The following is a 14,427-nucleotide window of genomic DNA, read 5'->3' as shown; positions in this document are numbered from 1 at the left end:
AAATGCATGAATTTCAATGCAAGATCATTATTTTTATTTTTTTATTACAATTCTCAACAGCAACTGCAGTCTCTTTATTTGTTAGTGGCATAGTTGTGGGAAAGTACAAACCATAAAAAGATGCAAATAAAACCTAATTTCCATGCTATTTCACAGCAGTGTTATGTGTTTTTGTGTTTGATGAATTACTTCCTGCATAGAATGTTACAATTTTACATGGTGCATGTTTTCCTCTTACCTTCCCGTAGTTTCCAGGAGGGAGTCCTGCTTCGTACAGAATTTCCTGGGAGTGTTTTTTTTTTTTTTTTTTTTTGTCCTTGCAGATCTGTCTTGGGTCGTATTTCTGGATTATTTTGTAGCATGGCAATAGAAAGTGAACAAGCTCCCGTTAAATTAGCAGGCTGCATGCGGACCTTAAAAATAGTAAATGTGGTTTAATTAAAGCTTACCTGTACACTTCATGTTGGAAAATAAGGTAATCATTGGTCAAAGTGTCCACAAATATGAAACCATATTTGTTGAAGCACTATTTACGACATTTTTTTTTTTTTTTTTTGGTCAGTTATTGTCAGCTGCTGTTTTTAATGAGTGGAGAATATTGACATTATTAGATTTTCACTTCTTGTCAACAATGCTAAACGACAGACAAACAATTGTTTGCGTGTTTACTTTCAAACTTAGCTTGTGGTAAAATGTGAGTGACATCATGCAGGCTGTGATTTTGAGATTACAATTTCAGAAGATTTTACACACTCATGATTACGTTATTTTCATTTACAAAATGTTTTATGCACAGCACTGGTTCGAACAAATGAAAGCATAAAAATAAAAGCTGGAATTACAAAACATCCGTCTCATATTGTAACCAAAATAAATATCAGATAGATAGAAAATCTGTCTTCTGTGGAATGCATCCATTAGCTAAAAAAAAATGCGTAAAGCTACCGTAGCTTTTTTTTAAAAATTACCCAAACTCGCACGTGCTCATTTTCAACGGTCGCTTATTTGTGCATTTTCCAAACATTTCTCACAGAATAAACTGGCTTATATTTGAGAGTTATGGCTCTATGATTACCTTTCAAAGCTGTGCTTGTAGTAGGTAGTTGTCAACAGTGATTAAGTGTGAAGAAAGGCCTGACTGGGATTAATGCTTTTATGCTTAGTTAGTATTCTTACTCATGGGAGATGTAGTTGCTGAATAATTCATCATACTGTGGTAGAATAAAAACACCACGTCCGATTGTATAGCGCGAAGCACAACAAGGTCTTTTGAAAAGAGGTTTTGACACAAAAGTGGCAAAACAAAGAATTAGGATTTGGGCATAACTTTATTTGAGTATACAAAATAATACTCAATGCCATTTGAAAAATATCTACTCGGGGCTAGATCAACTACATTCGTCTGAAATGCGGGATTGGGATGACATCTTACATTCTCTGCAACAAATTTCTATGTTAATGATTCCTGGGAGGTCATTAAAGTAAAGTATAACAGACCAGAGTCTGATCAAATATATTCATTAACTGCCATTGTACGAGCTGGAACTACAAGATTGGAAAAGTCAAACAAATCATTTGAGTCGTTGTAATAAAAGGCAATAATTAAGTTAAAATGTATAAATCCAAATAATAAGATAAGATATTTGAAGGTATACTGCAGGCTCTGCCTCCAAGTTGCATTCAGTATTGAATGTATAGTGCCATCATGTGCCGAAATCTGCTCATTGCAGGACATACTTCAAAGTCAGTGCTGGTGCTTTTCAGGCAAACGTTTAAAAGGCAGTTCTAATTTAGAGGATATATTCCTAATATTTCGTGGCCAAAGCTAAATTTCTCACCGACTATTATAAATGTGAAGCCTAAATATCTGGCTACTTACATGTGAAAATTCCTTATATGTGGTAAACACCAAATGTAGCTGAATAATGAACACCTGATTGTGAAGAAAATGGAACGATTTACCTTCACGAATACGGAGGATCAATTGATTGTGTGCAATTTCACATTTACTAATATGTCTACTTATGGTTTACTGTCATTGTTTATTTTTAAAGAAGAGCAGTTAAATGTGAGAAAACGATCATATGGTAAAAGTTATTATTGATCAATTTGTCTCTTACATTTTTTCTTTTGAGCCTATCGCCAGTTTTTCAGCTGAAAAACTCCTCTGGTCACGTTTTTGTAAAGTTTCTGAAATGTCGCCAAGGTTAGAATTTGGTGTCAAGTCATTTATGATAAAGTGATACATCTCAATCTATGAATATTAGGAAGATTAGCCCACGTTGTTAGCTATGGTTGTACTGTACATGCACACTTCCTGTTCCAAATTATATAATATTTAAGACATTTGTTTTTAAAGGTAATGTTTGAAAATGAATTAGAATGGCTCTAATTAATATCGGAACTAAACTATTAATGTGCCTATAGTAATAGTGTAGTTTAGTTTTGAGCATTTTTAGGAGCGTTTATTACTCTTCTTCCAACAGTTAGCATTCCCGCTAGCAACACACTTGCTGCCGCCAACAGGTCAGTCTTGGTACTACGTTATGTCGTGTTGAGTAACTTGATTACAACAAATACTAGTACGAGCTGTACTGGTTTTTAAACTGTAATGTAATGTTAAATCGGTTCGTGTTGACCAGGCTTCGGAGGTTATGAGGCAAGATTAGAGACAGGAAGCCAAGCTAACAAGGAGAAAGGATGCCAAGAAGTTAACCAGAGTTTGACTGACGTTGACACCACCGGAAGACGACGAATCCTTCCTCCTCACACTCTTCGTGCGAAAACTGCTTGTCTTCTTTACTTGGACGGTGGTGCTTTCTGTTGCAAGGAAGTAGTCGCTGATCCTCATTGGTCTTTTGGTCATGACTCTCATTTTTGGAGTTGAGCCTGTGAATGAGAAACCAGGTGGGGTTTCGTTAGAAGCGCCGTGAAAATGAACGTGCCGCGTATGAGCTGCAGAAGCTGAAGAATCAGGACGGTCGTTGATTGTGGTTGTTGCCTTCATGGAGTCTCGGGAGACGCCAGGAGGAAGACCGAAAGAAGTGAAGTTCCACAGTCCCGTTTTCACCCCTCCGCAGATTGGTTGAGGGCGACACGGGCAGCCCAAGACGAGAGCGGCGGTACGCTGCACCCAGGATAGGAGGTAGGACACGTCAGCATCGAGGTGACACGCCCAAGGGTTGTTACCCAAAGTGAGAACCCGAAGCGACGCCATCTTGTCAAACACCCCGACGGGGAGCTCGGAAAGGCGATTGTTGTGAAGATAGAAGAGGGATAAGTTGCTAAGACGGTCCAATGATCCCGGCAGCACCTTAACAAGTGAATTGTGGGATATATCGACGATCTCCAGGCGTGCTGGCATGTTGGTAGGAAACGTCCAGAGGCGATTGTAGCTCAAGTTGAGCGTACACAGATTGATGAGCGTGTTGTTGATGAAAACGGTCCTCTCCAGATTGTTGCCGGAGAGGTCGAGCACCCTCAAGTTCCACTGGTGGACCGTATCGTTCTTGTCCAATCGCTAAATTCTATATTGACATGTAGGTCGTTGTTTTTTTTGGGGGGAAAATTGTATTTATCAAAAATACGTATGTGGCCTCAATCGCATATCAAAAATGTTAGATTTTTAAAAATCTAAAGAAGTACATTTTTACGTTTAATTATTTTTTATATATATTAGATATTATATTAATTTATTACTATTATTTATTCAAGTTTGTATTCAAGTATCGTCCGTCAATGTACCACCAATGGCAGTGAATGGGTTAAAGGATGCAATTACAAGCCAACAAATCGGATTAAAATCTTGTATGTTTACCTTCAGTTTAATGTATTTTTTTTAATCTATTTTTTTTTAATCTAAAGCAGTACATTTTTTTTTTGAATTATTATATATATTAGATATATTTATTACTTTAATTTCATTTACTTATTTTATTTATTTTCGTTTATTTTTTTAAAGAATTTGTAAACATTTATTTGAATAAACTGAAATTAACTATTATTTATATTAATATACTTTTTTTCTATATTTTTTATATATTTAAGAGGCTTTCAATTTAAATGATTTTAAATGATTTGAATGCAGCATTGAATGCATGTTTATGTTAATAACAATGCATATAGACTTTCAAGGAAGTTTAGACTTCACCTGTCAAAGCGAGACACACACAAATGACTCCAAAGACTCAAAACATGACTCTGATGTTTCAAAAACTCAACACGTGTTGCAGAAAAAAAACAAAAAAAAACAGAAAAGCACTACTCACCTTCTCATTTTAGCATTCCAGTTACTTTTCAAGGCTCCTTTGTGCAGCGCAGACTCGCAAACTTTCAACCTTGAAGTCAAGCTGGCTGGAAAAAAAGAATGTGACCCTTGCACACGTCCAGTTACTGAACAAGTTTTCAAACGGGCCCCTTTTTGTCCTCAAATTGATGTCACCCGTCCTCTGGAGATGGATCCTTCGGGTGGGCGCGATCAAGCTGTAGCTGCTCAGTGGTGGGGAGGGTGTTTCGGAGTTAGGGGACGGAATACATAATGGAGGGGCTTGCTCCTCCAAAACAAACTGCTCATCAATTCTTGTTCAATCTGTCGGCCTTTCACACTTTATTTCTGCATTTAACAACTAAAACGCTCTTGTTGTAGATTTAGTTCGGCTTGTGTTCAAAAGGAATTAGACTGGTATCACCGACAACAATATGATTTCTATGGAAAACATCTTTCTGCAAAAGAAAATGAGCAATCATGTGTTGTGCTAAATGTAAATAAAGATTTTTTTTGCAGACGGTTCGCATCCACTACATTATCATTATATTTGTCTAAATGAAAATTCCTTAACTGACTTCAACACAGTTCCTTGGCCCTCAACATGCCACAAGATGGCGTCAAAGTACTGTAATGTGTGTAATTCATACTCCTCAACTCAATTCAACATAGTTCCTTGACATCACAAATGCCCCAGTATGGCTCCAAAGCACCATTTTCGTCCTAATGAAACCCCTCGACTTATTTTAATATAGGTCCTTGACACCAAAATGCCACAAGATGGTGCCAAAGCACTATGTTTGTCCAAATGAACTTCCTCAAATCAATTCAACATAGTTACTTGACAGCAATATGTCACAAGATGTTCGTGTTAAAGCAGTATTCTAGTCTAAATGAGACTCCATTCATTTCAATTATATTTTTTTGTTTCCAAAGCACTATTTTTGTCTATATAAATAAACACCCTCAACTTAAATTAACGTAGGTCATTGACACCAAAATACCACAAAATGGTGTCAAAGCACTGTTTGTTTAAATAAACTTCCTCAACTCAATTCAACATAGTTCATGGACCCCAACGTGCCACAAGGTGGCTCCAAAGCACTATTTTTGTTTAAATAAACACCTTCAACTTATTTTAACGTACATCCTTTACACCAAAATACCACAAAATAGTGTCAAAGCACTATGTTTGTCTAAATGAGCTTCCTAAAGTCATTTCAACATGACCCCAAGATGCAACAAGATGGCACCAAGGCACTATTTTTGTTTCAATAAACACCTTCAACTTACTTTAATGTAAGTCCTCGACACCAAAATACCACAAGATGGTGTCAAATTGTCTATATGAGCTTCCTAAACCAATTTCAACATGACCCCAAGATGCAACAAGATGGCACCAAGGCACTCTTTTTGTCTAAATAAAACCCTTAAACTGATTTTTATATATGTCCTTGACATTAAAATGTCACAAGATGCTGTCTAAATGAACTGCCTGAAATTGTTTCAACATAGTAAACTTGACACCAAAATGCCATAATATAGCACTAAAATGAAACTTTTATTGCTTTGGCCAGAATAAAAATACAGCAGTTTGTGTATAAGCGATTAACAGCAGACCAAAAAATAAAAAAAATACATATGTGAATTTCCATTCACTGAAATGAAAACTGTCTAGTGCTGAAAAAAATTAAAATTAAAATCTGGACATGCCTTGCTGTAAAACAAAAGCTGTGTAGCATTTTGAAACAAATAAAAATAAACAAGCAGAATGCTAAACCAGATGTTTTTGTTCCTCGTTGCCATCAGGCGAGGGGGCCTCGCCATCTTTTTGCTGTGTCAAACAGGTTGAATCATCAACTGGGGTGACATCAGCAGCTTCTTCACTTTCGGCCGCCTCCTTCTCCTTCCCTTCTCCCTTTTCTCCATTCTCACGGACCTTCACGCTTTCCTCTTCGGGGCCACGGTGGTCCACTTGCTCCTGTGTTTGACTCAAGTCAGTCAGTAACATGCTGTTCTCTTTGGCTTCCGTCTCCGAGTTACTTTTGTATTTCCCGTCCGATTCCGTCCGCTTTGCCGGCTCGCTTGCCAGCATCCCGATGCGTTTGCTCATCTGGCACACTTTGCAGGTCAGCATTAAAGTGGACAACAGCAGAACGAAGCAGACCAGGATCAGGCCTCCTGTTAGCATCACGAGTGCGATGCATTTATTACTCGTGTCCGACACGCCGACCGGCGATGCGGTGCTGCTTGGCGTCGAGTCCGGCGAAGGGTTCGACTTAGAGGTGCTTCCGACGGCGGAGGTGAGTTGAGTGGTGACAGCTCGGGAAGACTGACCCGGGGAAATGGCACTGACTGACGCATTTTCTTTTGGTGTTCTTAGGTCAGAAGTCGAGTTGTTTTGAGCCTCGCACATCAGGGCCCTCAGTATAATTATGCCGAATAGCAGGGGACGGATTGCGGGGGCCTTCATGGTTACTAATGTAGCTGGAAAGAAGCAAGAGAACAAGTGAGTCAGCACTGGTTAGCTAAGTAGGTCAGTCAAAGAAAAGCATAGACAACTTGGGAACAAAGGTAAGTAACGAGTCAATAAAAAATAAATAAATAAAATATAAATGTATTAAATATATAATATATATAAAAATAACGCACATGTAGGTAAATAAATACATAGGTAACTAAAACTAGCTTTAAATGTAATTAGATTACAATAAATAAGTACAGTCAGCATGTTTTTAATGTTTGCATTTAAAAAACATCACTTACATTGGAAGTAATTGATCCCAAGACGACAAACTTGCTTGACAAAAAGGAGCGACTGTAGACGAGCGCGCAAAAAGACTCTTCATTTACAGTCAAACAAATCAATGGCGTGTAAAAGCTGTCTCGGGCTCACTTCTCCATTTGGGGTAGTGAGAAAAGGAAGTGGTTTTAGTGAGAACATCTGTGGGTTGACACACTGTTATTTTAATCTTCTTGTATAGGTCGGGCAGGCCAGAGCAGACTTAACGTACATTTGATTTAAATGATGTTAGAGTGCTGTGGTGTTGACTAAAAGAGAAACTTAACTAACATCTCAGGTTAAAAGGAAAAAGTGAAAAGGAACTGAGAGCAGGCCACGGTCCCAAGTGGTTTTTTTTTCTTTGTCTCATTGCGGCAAGTTAGCAGAGCAGGTGTTGTATATAATTAACAGGAGATTTGGGTTTGGTTTTTTTTAATCTTGTATCGAGTCAAAAATGTTCTTTACAATACATTCAATGCAGTCTAAACACCACATTCTGATCAATATTGCGCTTACGGAATATGAATTAAGCAGCAAACCATCTCAGGCGGTGGCCATTTTGTCACTTGCCGTCGACTGAAAATGACATCACAGTTGCGCAGGGCTCAGGTTAACAACCAATCATGGCTCAGATTGCAAATGTCACATGACCAAAACCAGACAGCAGGTGAGCTGTGATTGGTCGTTCCCTGAGCCGGCCCCTCAGGCACTGTGATGTCATTGTCAGTTGACAGCAATTGACAAAATGGCCGCCGGCGGAAATGGATAAAGATGTATGGTTAATTCATATTCCATAAACACAATACTACATTTCGACTAGTTGGGGGGCATATAAGATATTGTAAAGAAAATGTTTGACTTGACTTCCTTTTAAGTACATTAGAGAGTTAAATCAGTACTTCTATTTCAGTACAGAATGCAAGTACTTTTGCCACCACTTCGGCGACAACAGTAAACGCAAGGGTAGCTTACTTAACTAGATTAAGTGCAATTCCTGGACAAATTGCGTGGGAATGCTGAAAGCTGAATGCTAAGATTTGAATGCATGTGGAATGCTTATGAAGTAAATTGAGAGAAAAATTATAAAATGATGACCTCCTGCACTGGTTACTGGACAATTCACTTTACCAACGAGCAGTATCAAACACCTGGTAATGATGATAAATTGTATGTATGGAAGTGGGCGTGGAAATTGACACTTAGAAATAGTTCAATGTCTATCCCATTGAAAATGAATGGGGAAAAAGTTGATATTTAACGTTAAATTGCGCGAATGTTATAATTAATGTGGAATCAGACCATATATGAGGTGTGGAGGTGTGAATTTTTTAAGCAAGTTGAAATTTAAACAGTGTAAATCACAAGTATTATGTAGGAGTTGTTACATGGCAAAAACGTGTGGAGAAAAAAAAATAAAAAAATCACAATAACATGTGGGAATGCTTCAAGTAAATATACCAAAATGCAAAAGGACAATTTGTCATTTGACGGTCCAGTGGAGAAAAAGGACATTTTATGTCTGCTCTCTCTCCCCTGCAAGGTCATGTGATCCGCTCGCATCTTCTGTGCAGAACGGATCAGTATGAGTGTGCAAAAATCCATCCCTCCCTTCTTATCAGTCAATGTTTCTCATTTTACTGACACGTAGCGAGACTCTTGATTGATTCCTCGCCGAAATGACTCTCGAGGCGGGCAAGGTGAAACGCAAGGTGTTTTTGTTTTGCTGCCGTTGAAGCTTTAAAGTTTGCTCTAAATCGAGATGAGGACCGGCAAGTAGATTAGGACACCCTGATAAATGCGCTTTACTGGAATGTCCGATCGATATTTGGATGACCCAGTTGCAACCCGGAGAGGGCAAGTCGCCCTCTGTTGCCGGGTCTTTGTGCCATCTGCGGTTGGATATTTTCCTCTGCACTGTGATGATGTGCACGTTTTGTATTATCGGTTAATTTTCTGTTCATTTGAAGTGTCAATAAATATTGCATATTGCGCCCCCACTATTTGAATGAATAAGTGATGCCCACCCAAAGAGGTTTGCAATTGCCTATTTATGACACAAGATGGTGGCCAAGTACTTTTTTTTTTTTTTCCTGTTAGACTGGTTGGATAAATGAACCAACCAACCAAATACATTAAACGCTAAATTCCCTGCAAAATGCTACGACTGCGAATCAGCAGGGTTTCCCACACTATATTCAAATCGGCAGTCTGGAGGGCAATAATGAAATTGTATTTTTACATGACGAGCCTCATTTTATTGTCTTCCAAGGATGAAAACAGAACCTGCGTGTACAGAACGGTCTTCACATGCAATACAAAAATATGAATTTTGACAACAAAAAAACAAAAACAAAAAACAAAACATGTATTGGACCTTTTTTTTAAAAAAAAATGGTAGTCTTTGTACATGACAAAAATATAAATATATATACACATCTGTATCGGCGGAAGCGGGCCGTATTAAAAAAAAAAAAAAAACAACAAAAAAAACGTGGTGATGCCTTTTACATAGAAAATGTTTGTACAAATGTTCGATCATCATAAATTGCTGTACATTAAATAATGTATTTACACTATTTAGCAACAGAAAAACTAATTAATCCAGCATGTTCCACTCAGACACGCACAAAAATTGCAAGCACAAAAAAAAACAAAAACAAGAGGTACATTTTAAGGAAGATAGAGGACACTTTTGCGCCAGGTTCCTGATTTTTTTTTTTTTGTGTGTTTTTTTTTTATTTTTTCTTTCCTCGTAAAGTCACTCAGCTGCTTCAAATAACCAATATTCTTATAAGGTGCACTTGACAGCTTTAAAAAATAAAATAAAATCGAATTCCAGCATGTATTCCTTTCCCTGGGATGATGTTGAATGAGTGAGAGGGGGAGGGATATGTAATTAAATGCTTAAGAAATCAATGGATAAGTGTGGAAGGGTTAAATTAGCACAAAACAAAACAAAAAAATAGATTGTTTCCCCCCCCCCCGTTTTAAACCAAATGCCACAAAACACTGCAATGGTCACCAAATACTGTAAATAAAAAAGGGAAACATGCAATAACTATTTAAAAAAAAAAAAAAAAAAAAAAAAAAAAAAAAAAAAACGGAGCCAAATGAACTGAGAGGCTTCGGGACACATCACACAAGCAAGCTGGTCATGTGATCACAAACAAAGCCTCAGAGAAAAACCCAAAGAAAAGGGGAGGAGCAAAAGTGTGCTACACCTCAGTCCACTGATGCTCGCTTTTGTGAGCGGACAGAGAAGATGAGCGTGATTGTGTTGGAGGCAATGCTTAGTTTGAACAATCCTGTGGGCATTAAGGATTCGGGAGCATGCAAGGCAGACGCAGGCTTTGTGTTGCATTGCTTATGTTTGCCGCTACAACCTGGAGGCCGACAGGAGACAAAAGAGAGAGCAAAGGAAGAGGCCATCGTTAATAGACGACGGTTAGTCAATCTGGTAAAGGCAACAGATTGGAAAGATTTCAAGACAAGCAGGCTAGTAAAGACACACTTAAGAGATGATTAATGTATTAGTTCATATCAAAATTATTTCTTTGCCGTGGTTTTTACAGAAGAAAAGTGCAAGTAGATTAAACGGGGAAAAAACGAAGGATTTTCTTTTTAATCTCATATAATGCAGTTCAATGTTAGATGTGGCAACAGATCCTTGTAAAAAGAAAAAAAAATAGCAGTGCATCTCAAATTAAGACACGCAATTACTACTGTAAAAATACTTTGAAAAACGCACACAAAAAAAAAGCATAACCACCCACCCCACGTAAATGACAGTGGTGCCTCGAGATACAAGTGATCCACCTCATAAATTCGAGATAGAAGCTGTGGATCAGCCATTTTTTTTCCATAGACTTGTGGAGCACAAACTGTGTGGCAGTAACCTCACTTCTAACCACTGCATAATATGTGGCAGTTTAGCAGATATTAGTAAATAAACTAAACCAAAAAAAAAAATACACTTGTATTTAAAACAACCACACAATAGCCTCCACAACCTTAATGCTATCATACAGTACAATAGGAAACTCCATAAGCAGGCAGGCTAACAATTAGCATACAGGCATATATTATTTATCCTCTGCAAAGAACGAATGATATTACTTCCGTATTACTGCCTCCAGTACAGTATATCTGTATTTTTGTTTTATACTGCATTTTTTTTTTTTTTAAGGAATGAAATAAATTGAACTGAATTGAAAAAATACTGCACTCAGGCCAAAGCGCACACATCTGCATTCAACGTGAAAGGAAGACAAAAATTGTTTATTTATTTTTTTTAATTCTTTGTACGTTTGTGCTATTTTTCAAATTAAAAAATAACAAATTTTGGGTGTCGAATGGGCTAATGTAATTTTCAATCGCTTCAATGGTGGAAGATGATTTGAGATATCAAGTCTGTGAGTTACAGGCATAGTCAACAAATGAATTAAACTCACGTCTCACGGCACCACTGTCATTTTTTATGCATTAGTTTTTGTAATCCAAATATAGATTGTGGTGAAAACAGATGGTTGGAAAATAGACTATTAATTTGACAAAAATGCACCCTAATATTTTTTTGAGCTTATTCCAGTGTATGACTTTTTGTGCAGAATGTTACAAAAGCCTCATGAAAAAGGCTGCATAGAAATATGTAAAAATGTCCAAATGTGCCTAACACTTCCCCACCGTGCTGCCCATGAAATGCATTGTAAATTACATAATATACGGTACTCTATATTATTCAGACTTTGAGGGCTGCTCAATTATGGAAAAAATAAAAATCCCGATTAGTTTGGCAATAATTGTAATCACTATTATTCAAACAATTACTTTTTGGTATAAAGCAAGAAAATGTTTACGCATTTAAAAATATTAAGACAAAAAAAAAAAAAAAAAGGAAACACAATAATTATGTAAGTTCCTTTTGGATCAAACAGAACTTATAATAACACATATCATAATATTGATTTAATATTTAAGAACTTGAAGTTGGAGTGCAGCTTGTACACTATGCAGTAGGACAATAACTTATTTATTTATTTTTTTGGGGGGTATAAAACAAAAAAATGTTTACACATTTAAAAAAAAATATTAAGACCAATTTCAAAAAATAGAAATATTCCTTTTGGAACAAACAGAATTTATAATAATATATATTTACAATAATCTATATTTATTTATTTATTTATGCTGGCAAAAAAATTGAAGTTGGAGTGCAGCATGTGCACTGTGCAGTAGGACAATCATTTATTTTTTTGGTACAAAAAGACTCCCAACAATTTTGAGGAAATCTTTAGACCTTTCTAAAGGATCCTGTTACATGAACTATAAATAAAACATTAGCCATGCATAGGTAGTGAAAGTGTACATAAAAATATGTTGACATGGAAGGTAAATGGCTATTTAAAAAAAAAAAATCCAAACACATTATAAAAAAAAAATTTGTCTTCCAAAAATACTCAGTTCACCAAATAAAATTTCCCTTTAACGCCACGTGGCCAAAGTATGATTATGCATTTATTTTCCTGTTAATCTCTAGAGAATCTCTTATGTAAATAAAATATCAATCAATCAATCCCCCTCTCCCCCCCAAAAAAAGCTTATTTTTTACATATACTGCAAGGATATGATTGTGATTGAGTCATTGCAGCAAAGAAAACATTTCCCCCCTTCCTTCTTTCCATTTTGTAGGATACCTACTCTGCTGACTTCCAGAAATGTCCCGGGTGAGACAGCCTGCGGTTGAGTTTGGGCAGCTTCTCCAGCATGTCGGCCAGCTGCGTGAAAGGGGGCCGCTCCCGCAGGTCGTAAGCCCAGCAGGCCGAGAGGATCTCCTGAACCGGAGAAGACGCTTCGGGTCAGAACACCGGACGAAGGCCGAACGCGCTCGCGTGTCCGACAACGAGGACTCACCGTGACCTCCTTCCCCAGGCTGATTTCGGACAGGATCTTTTTGATACCTTCTCCGCTGCCCACCTGCCAGATGGTTGCTTCCACAGGCTGGTTGGTGATTGGCCAGTCCCTGACTTGCAACTCGTACCAAATGGTGCTTCAAAACCAACGCGTGATTATGATTTCATGTTTGGGTGGTCTCAAATCGACGCACAGAACACATCTTACCCGAACGCGTACACGTCTGCCGCAGTGGAGAAAGGAAGCCGGTCCTCGTTGTTACCTGGACTCATTTTGCGCACTATTTCCGGTGCGAGGTAACAAATCCAGCCATTTGGAAGTTTTAGCTGATTCTCCTGCCTGAGACAGTTTGCAAAATCAGCACCTTAAGCGAGCTGTGCAACAACTAACATGGCTCAATTGGATGGAAACGAACAATCATAAGAAAATTAGATTGGCCAACTTCGTCTTACCTTCCTTCCTGAACAACACCAGAGATCCCAAAAAGGCCGAAGTCGGTGATCACGACCTTGTTGGTATCATGAAAAACATTCTTCGACTTCAAGTCTTTGTGGACAATGCCTTTAGCGTGCAGATATCCCATTCCCTACATTGGGAGACACTTCATTATATTTTTCATCCTAATGTTTGTTACAAGCTATTAACTCATTCAAACCCAAAAACATATAAATACGTTTTTTAATACTTTGCCCTGCACCTCTCAAAAACTTATTTATATGTTGTTGTTTTTATGCTGAAGTATACAGAAGGATTTGATACAGCTTCATCGCTTAAAGCAATGGTCGTTATGTTTTTTTTTTTTGTTTTTTTTTACAAAAAACGGCCAGCAGGTGGCAGCAGACGATAAGCGATCAGCCAGGACCATGTTGCAACAAGCTCTTTTCCCGGATGCAATTAACTATAGGCATATAATGATTAAATCTTAACTTTGACACCATGGCGATGTAATTTTTTTTATGAAATATTGAGTGTTTTGCTGGTTATTTTTCTCACGGGCAAGTAAACGCTAGGTTCAGTAAAACCCCGCCTCTCCCCTTGTGGTTGACGGGGCGCTGCAGCCTACTGCTGGAGCACTGCGTTTAAGTAACTCCTCTGAATGGCCACGCAAGCAATCAATTTTTCAATAAACATTTGAAATAAAATGGCTCCTTGCCGCAAGAAATCGTGGAAAAGAAGCGGAGGAGAGGGAGGAAGAGAGAGGAAAAGAAGAAGAAAAAAAAAACGAGCGGGTCATGAACAGGGAACCTGCTGATTACAAGGGAGCGCAAGCTAACCACTACACCATTCGTTCAGTTAGCACAAAAGTTTTAATTGTAGTTTTACTTGTAGTTCACACAAGTGTAAGCCAGAACTTTTCTGGGATTTTATTGTCATTGCACTTTGGCATTGCAAATGTGGAGGATAATTGATTGCTTTGAATCCATTTTGGACAGAATGTTGCATGTCAAAACAGCTAGCTAAGTTTGGCTAT

General features: G+C 37.8%; 3 protein-coding genes and 1 long non-coding RNA gene across 8 annotated transcripts in view; 1 reads left to right on the top strand and 3 right to left on the bottom strand.

Annotated features, from left to right (window-relative positions):
* Positions 1-537: 537 nt before the first annotated feature.
* Positions 538-4,794, bottom strand: LOC144006794 (oligodendrocyte-myelin glycoprotein). The gene is made up of 2 exons (XM_077505837.1): positions 4,786-4,794; positions 538-3,520 (listed from the first exon to the last, which is right to left on the bottom strand). The coding sequence occupies exons 1-2, from the start codon at positions 4,792-4,794 to the stop codon at positions 2,666-2,668; spliced, it is 864 nt and encodes a 287-aa protein (XP_077361963.1). The 3' UTR covers positions 538-2,665.
* A 1,002-nt stretch (positions 4,795-5,796) lies between these two features.
* On the bottom strand, positions 5,797-10,119 carry LOC144006147 (uncharacterized). Its single transcript, XM_077504854.1, has 2 exons — positions 7,031-10,119; positions 5,797-6,751 (listed from the first exon to the last, which is right to left on the bottom strand). The coding sequence occupies exon 2, from the start codon at positions 6,735-6,737 to the stop codon at positions 6,039-6,041; it is 699 nt and encodes a 232-aa protein (XP_077360980.1). The 5' UTR covers positions 6,738-6,751; positions 7,031-10,119; the 3' UTR covers positions 5,797-6,038.
* Positions 6,152-13,888, top strand: LOC144006148 (uncharacterized). The gene is made up of 3 exons (XR_013279745.1): positions 6,152-6,567; positions 6,648-6,773; positions 12,735-13,888. It is a non-coding gene; the product is annotated as an uncharacterized LOC144006148 (long non-coding RNA).
* Positions 10,121-14,427, bottom strand: part of ksr1a (kinase suppressor of ras 1a) — a 30,593-nt gene continuing 26,286 nt past the window's right edge. For 4 of the 5 annotated variants that reach the window (XM_077504853.1, XM_077504852.1, XM_077504849.1 and 1 more), the window contains 5 exons: positions 13,409-13,542; positions 13,164-13,295; positions 12,957-13,092; positions 12,744-12,877; positions 10,121-10,429 (listed from right to left, as the gene is read on the bottom strand). In XM_077504853.1, coding sequence (XP_077360979.1) covers positions 10,423-10,429; positions 12,744-12,877; positions 12,957-13,092; positions 13,164-13,295; positions 13,409-13,542 — 543 coding nt within the window. In that variant the 3' untranslated portion in view covers positions 10,121-10,422. Of the gene's footprint in view, positions 10,430-12,450; positions 12,878-12,956; positions 13,093-13,163; positions 13,296-13,408; positions 13,543-14,427 lie in introns of those variants that run through there. The other variant, XM_077504850.1, reaches the window with a different exon arrangement.

The sequence above is a fragment of the Festucalex cinctus genome, chromosome 18 (genome assembly GCF_051991245.1).
Source record: "Festucalex cinctus isolate MCC-2025b chromosome 18, RoL_Fcin_1.0, whole genome shotgun sequence".
Classification (NCBI taxonomy): Eukaryota; Metazoa; Chordata; class Actinopteri; order Syngnathiformes; family Syngnathidae; genus Festucalex; species Festucalex cinctus.
The sequence above is the reverse complement of the archived record's forward strand: the minus strand, read 5'-3'. Positions and strand labels throughout refer to the sequence as shown.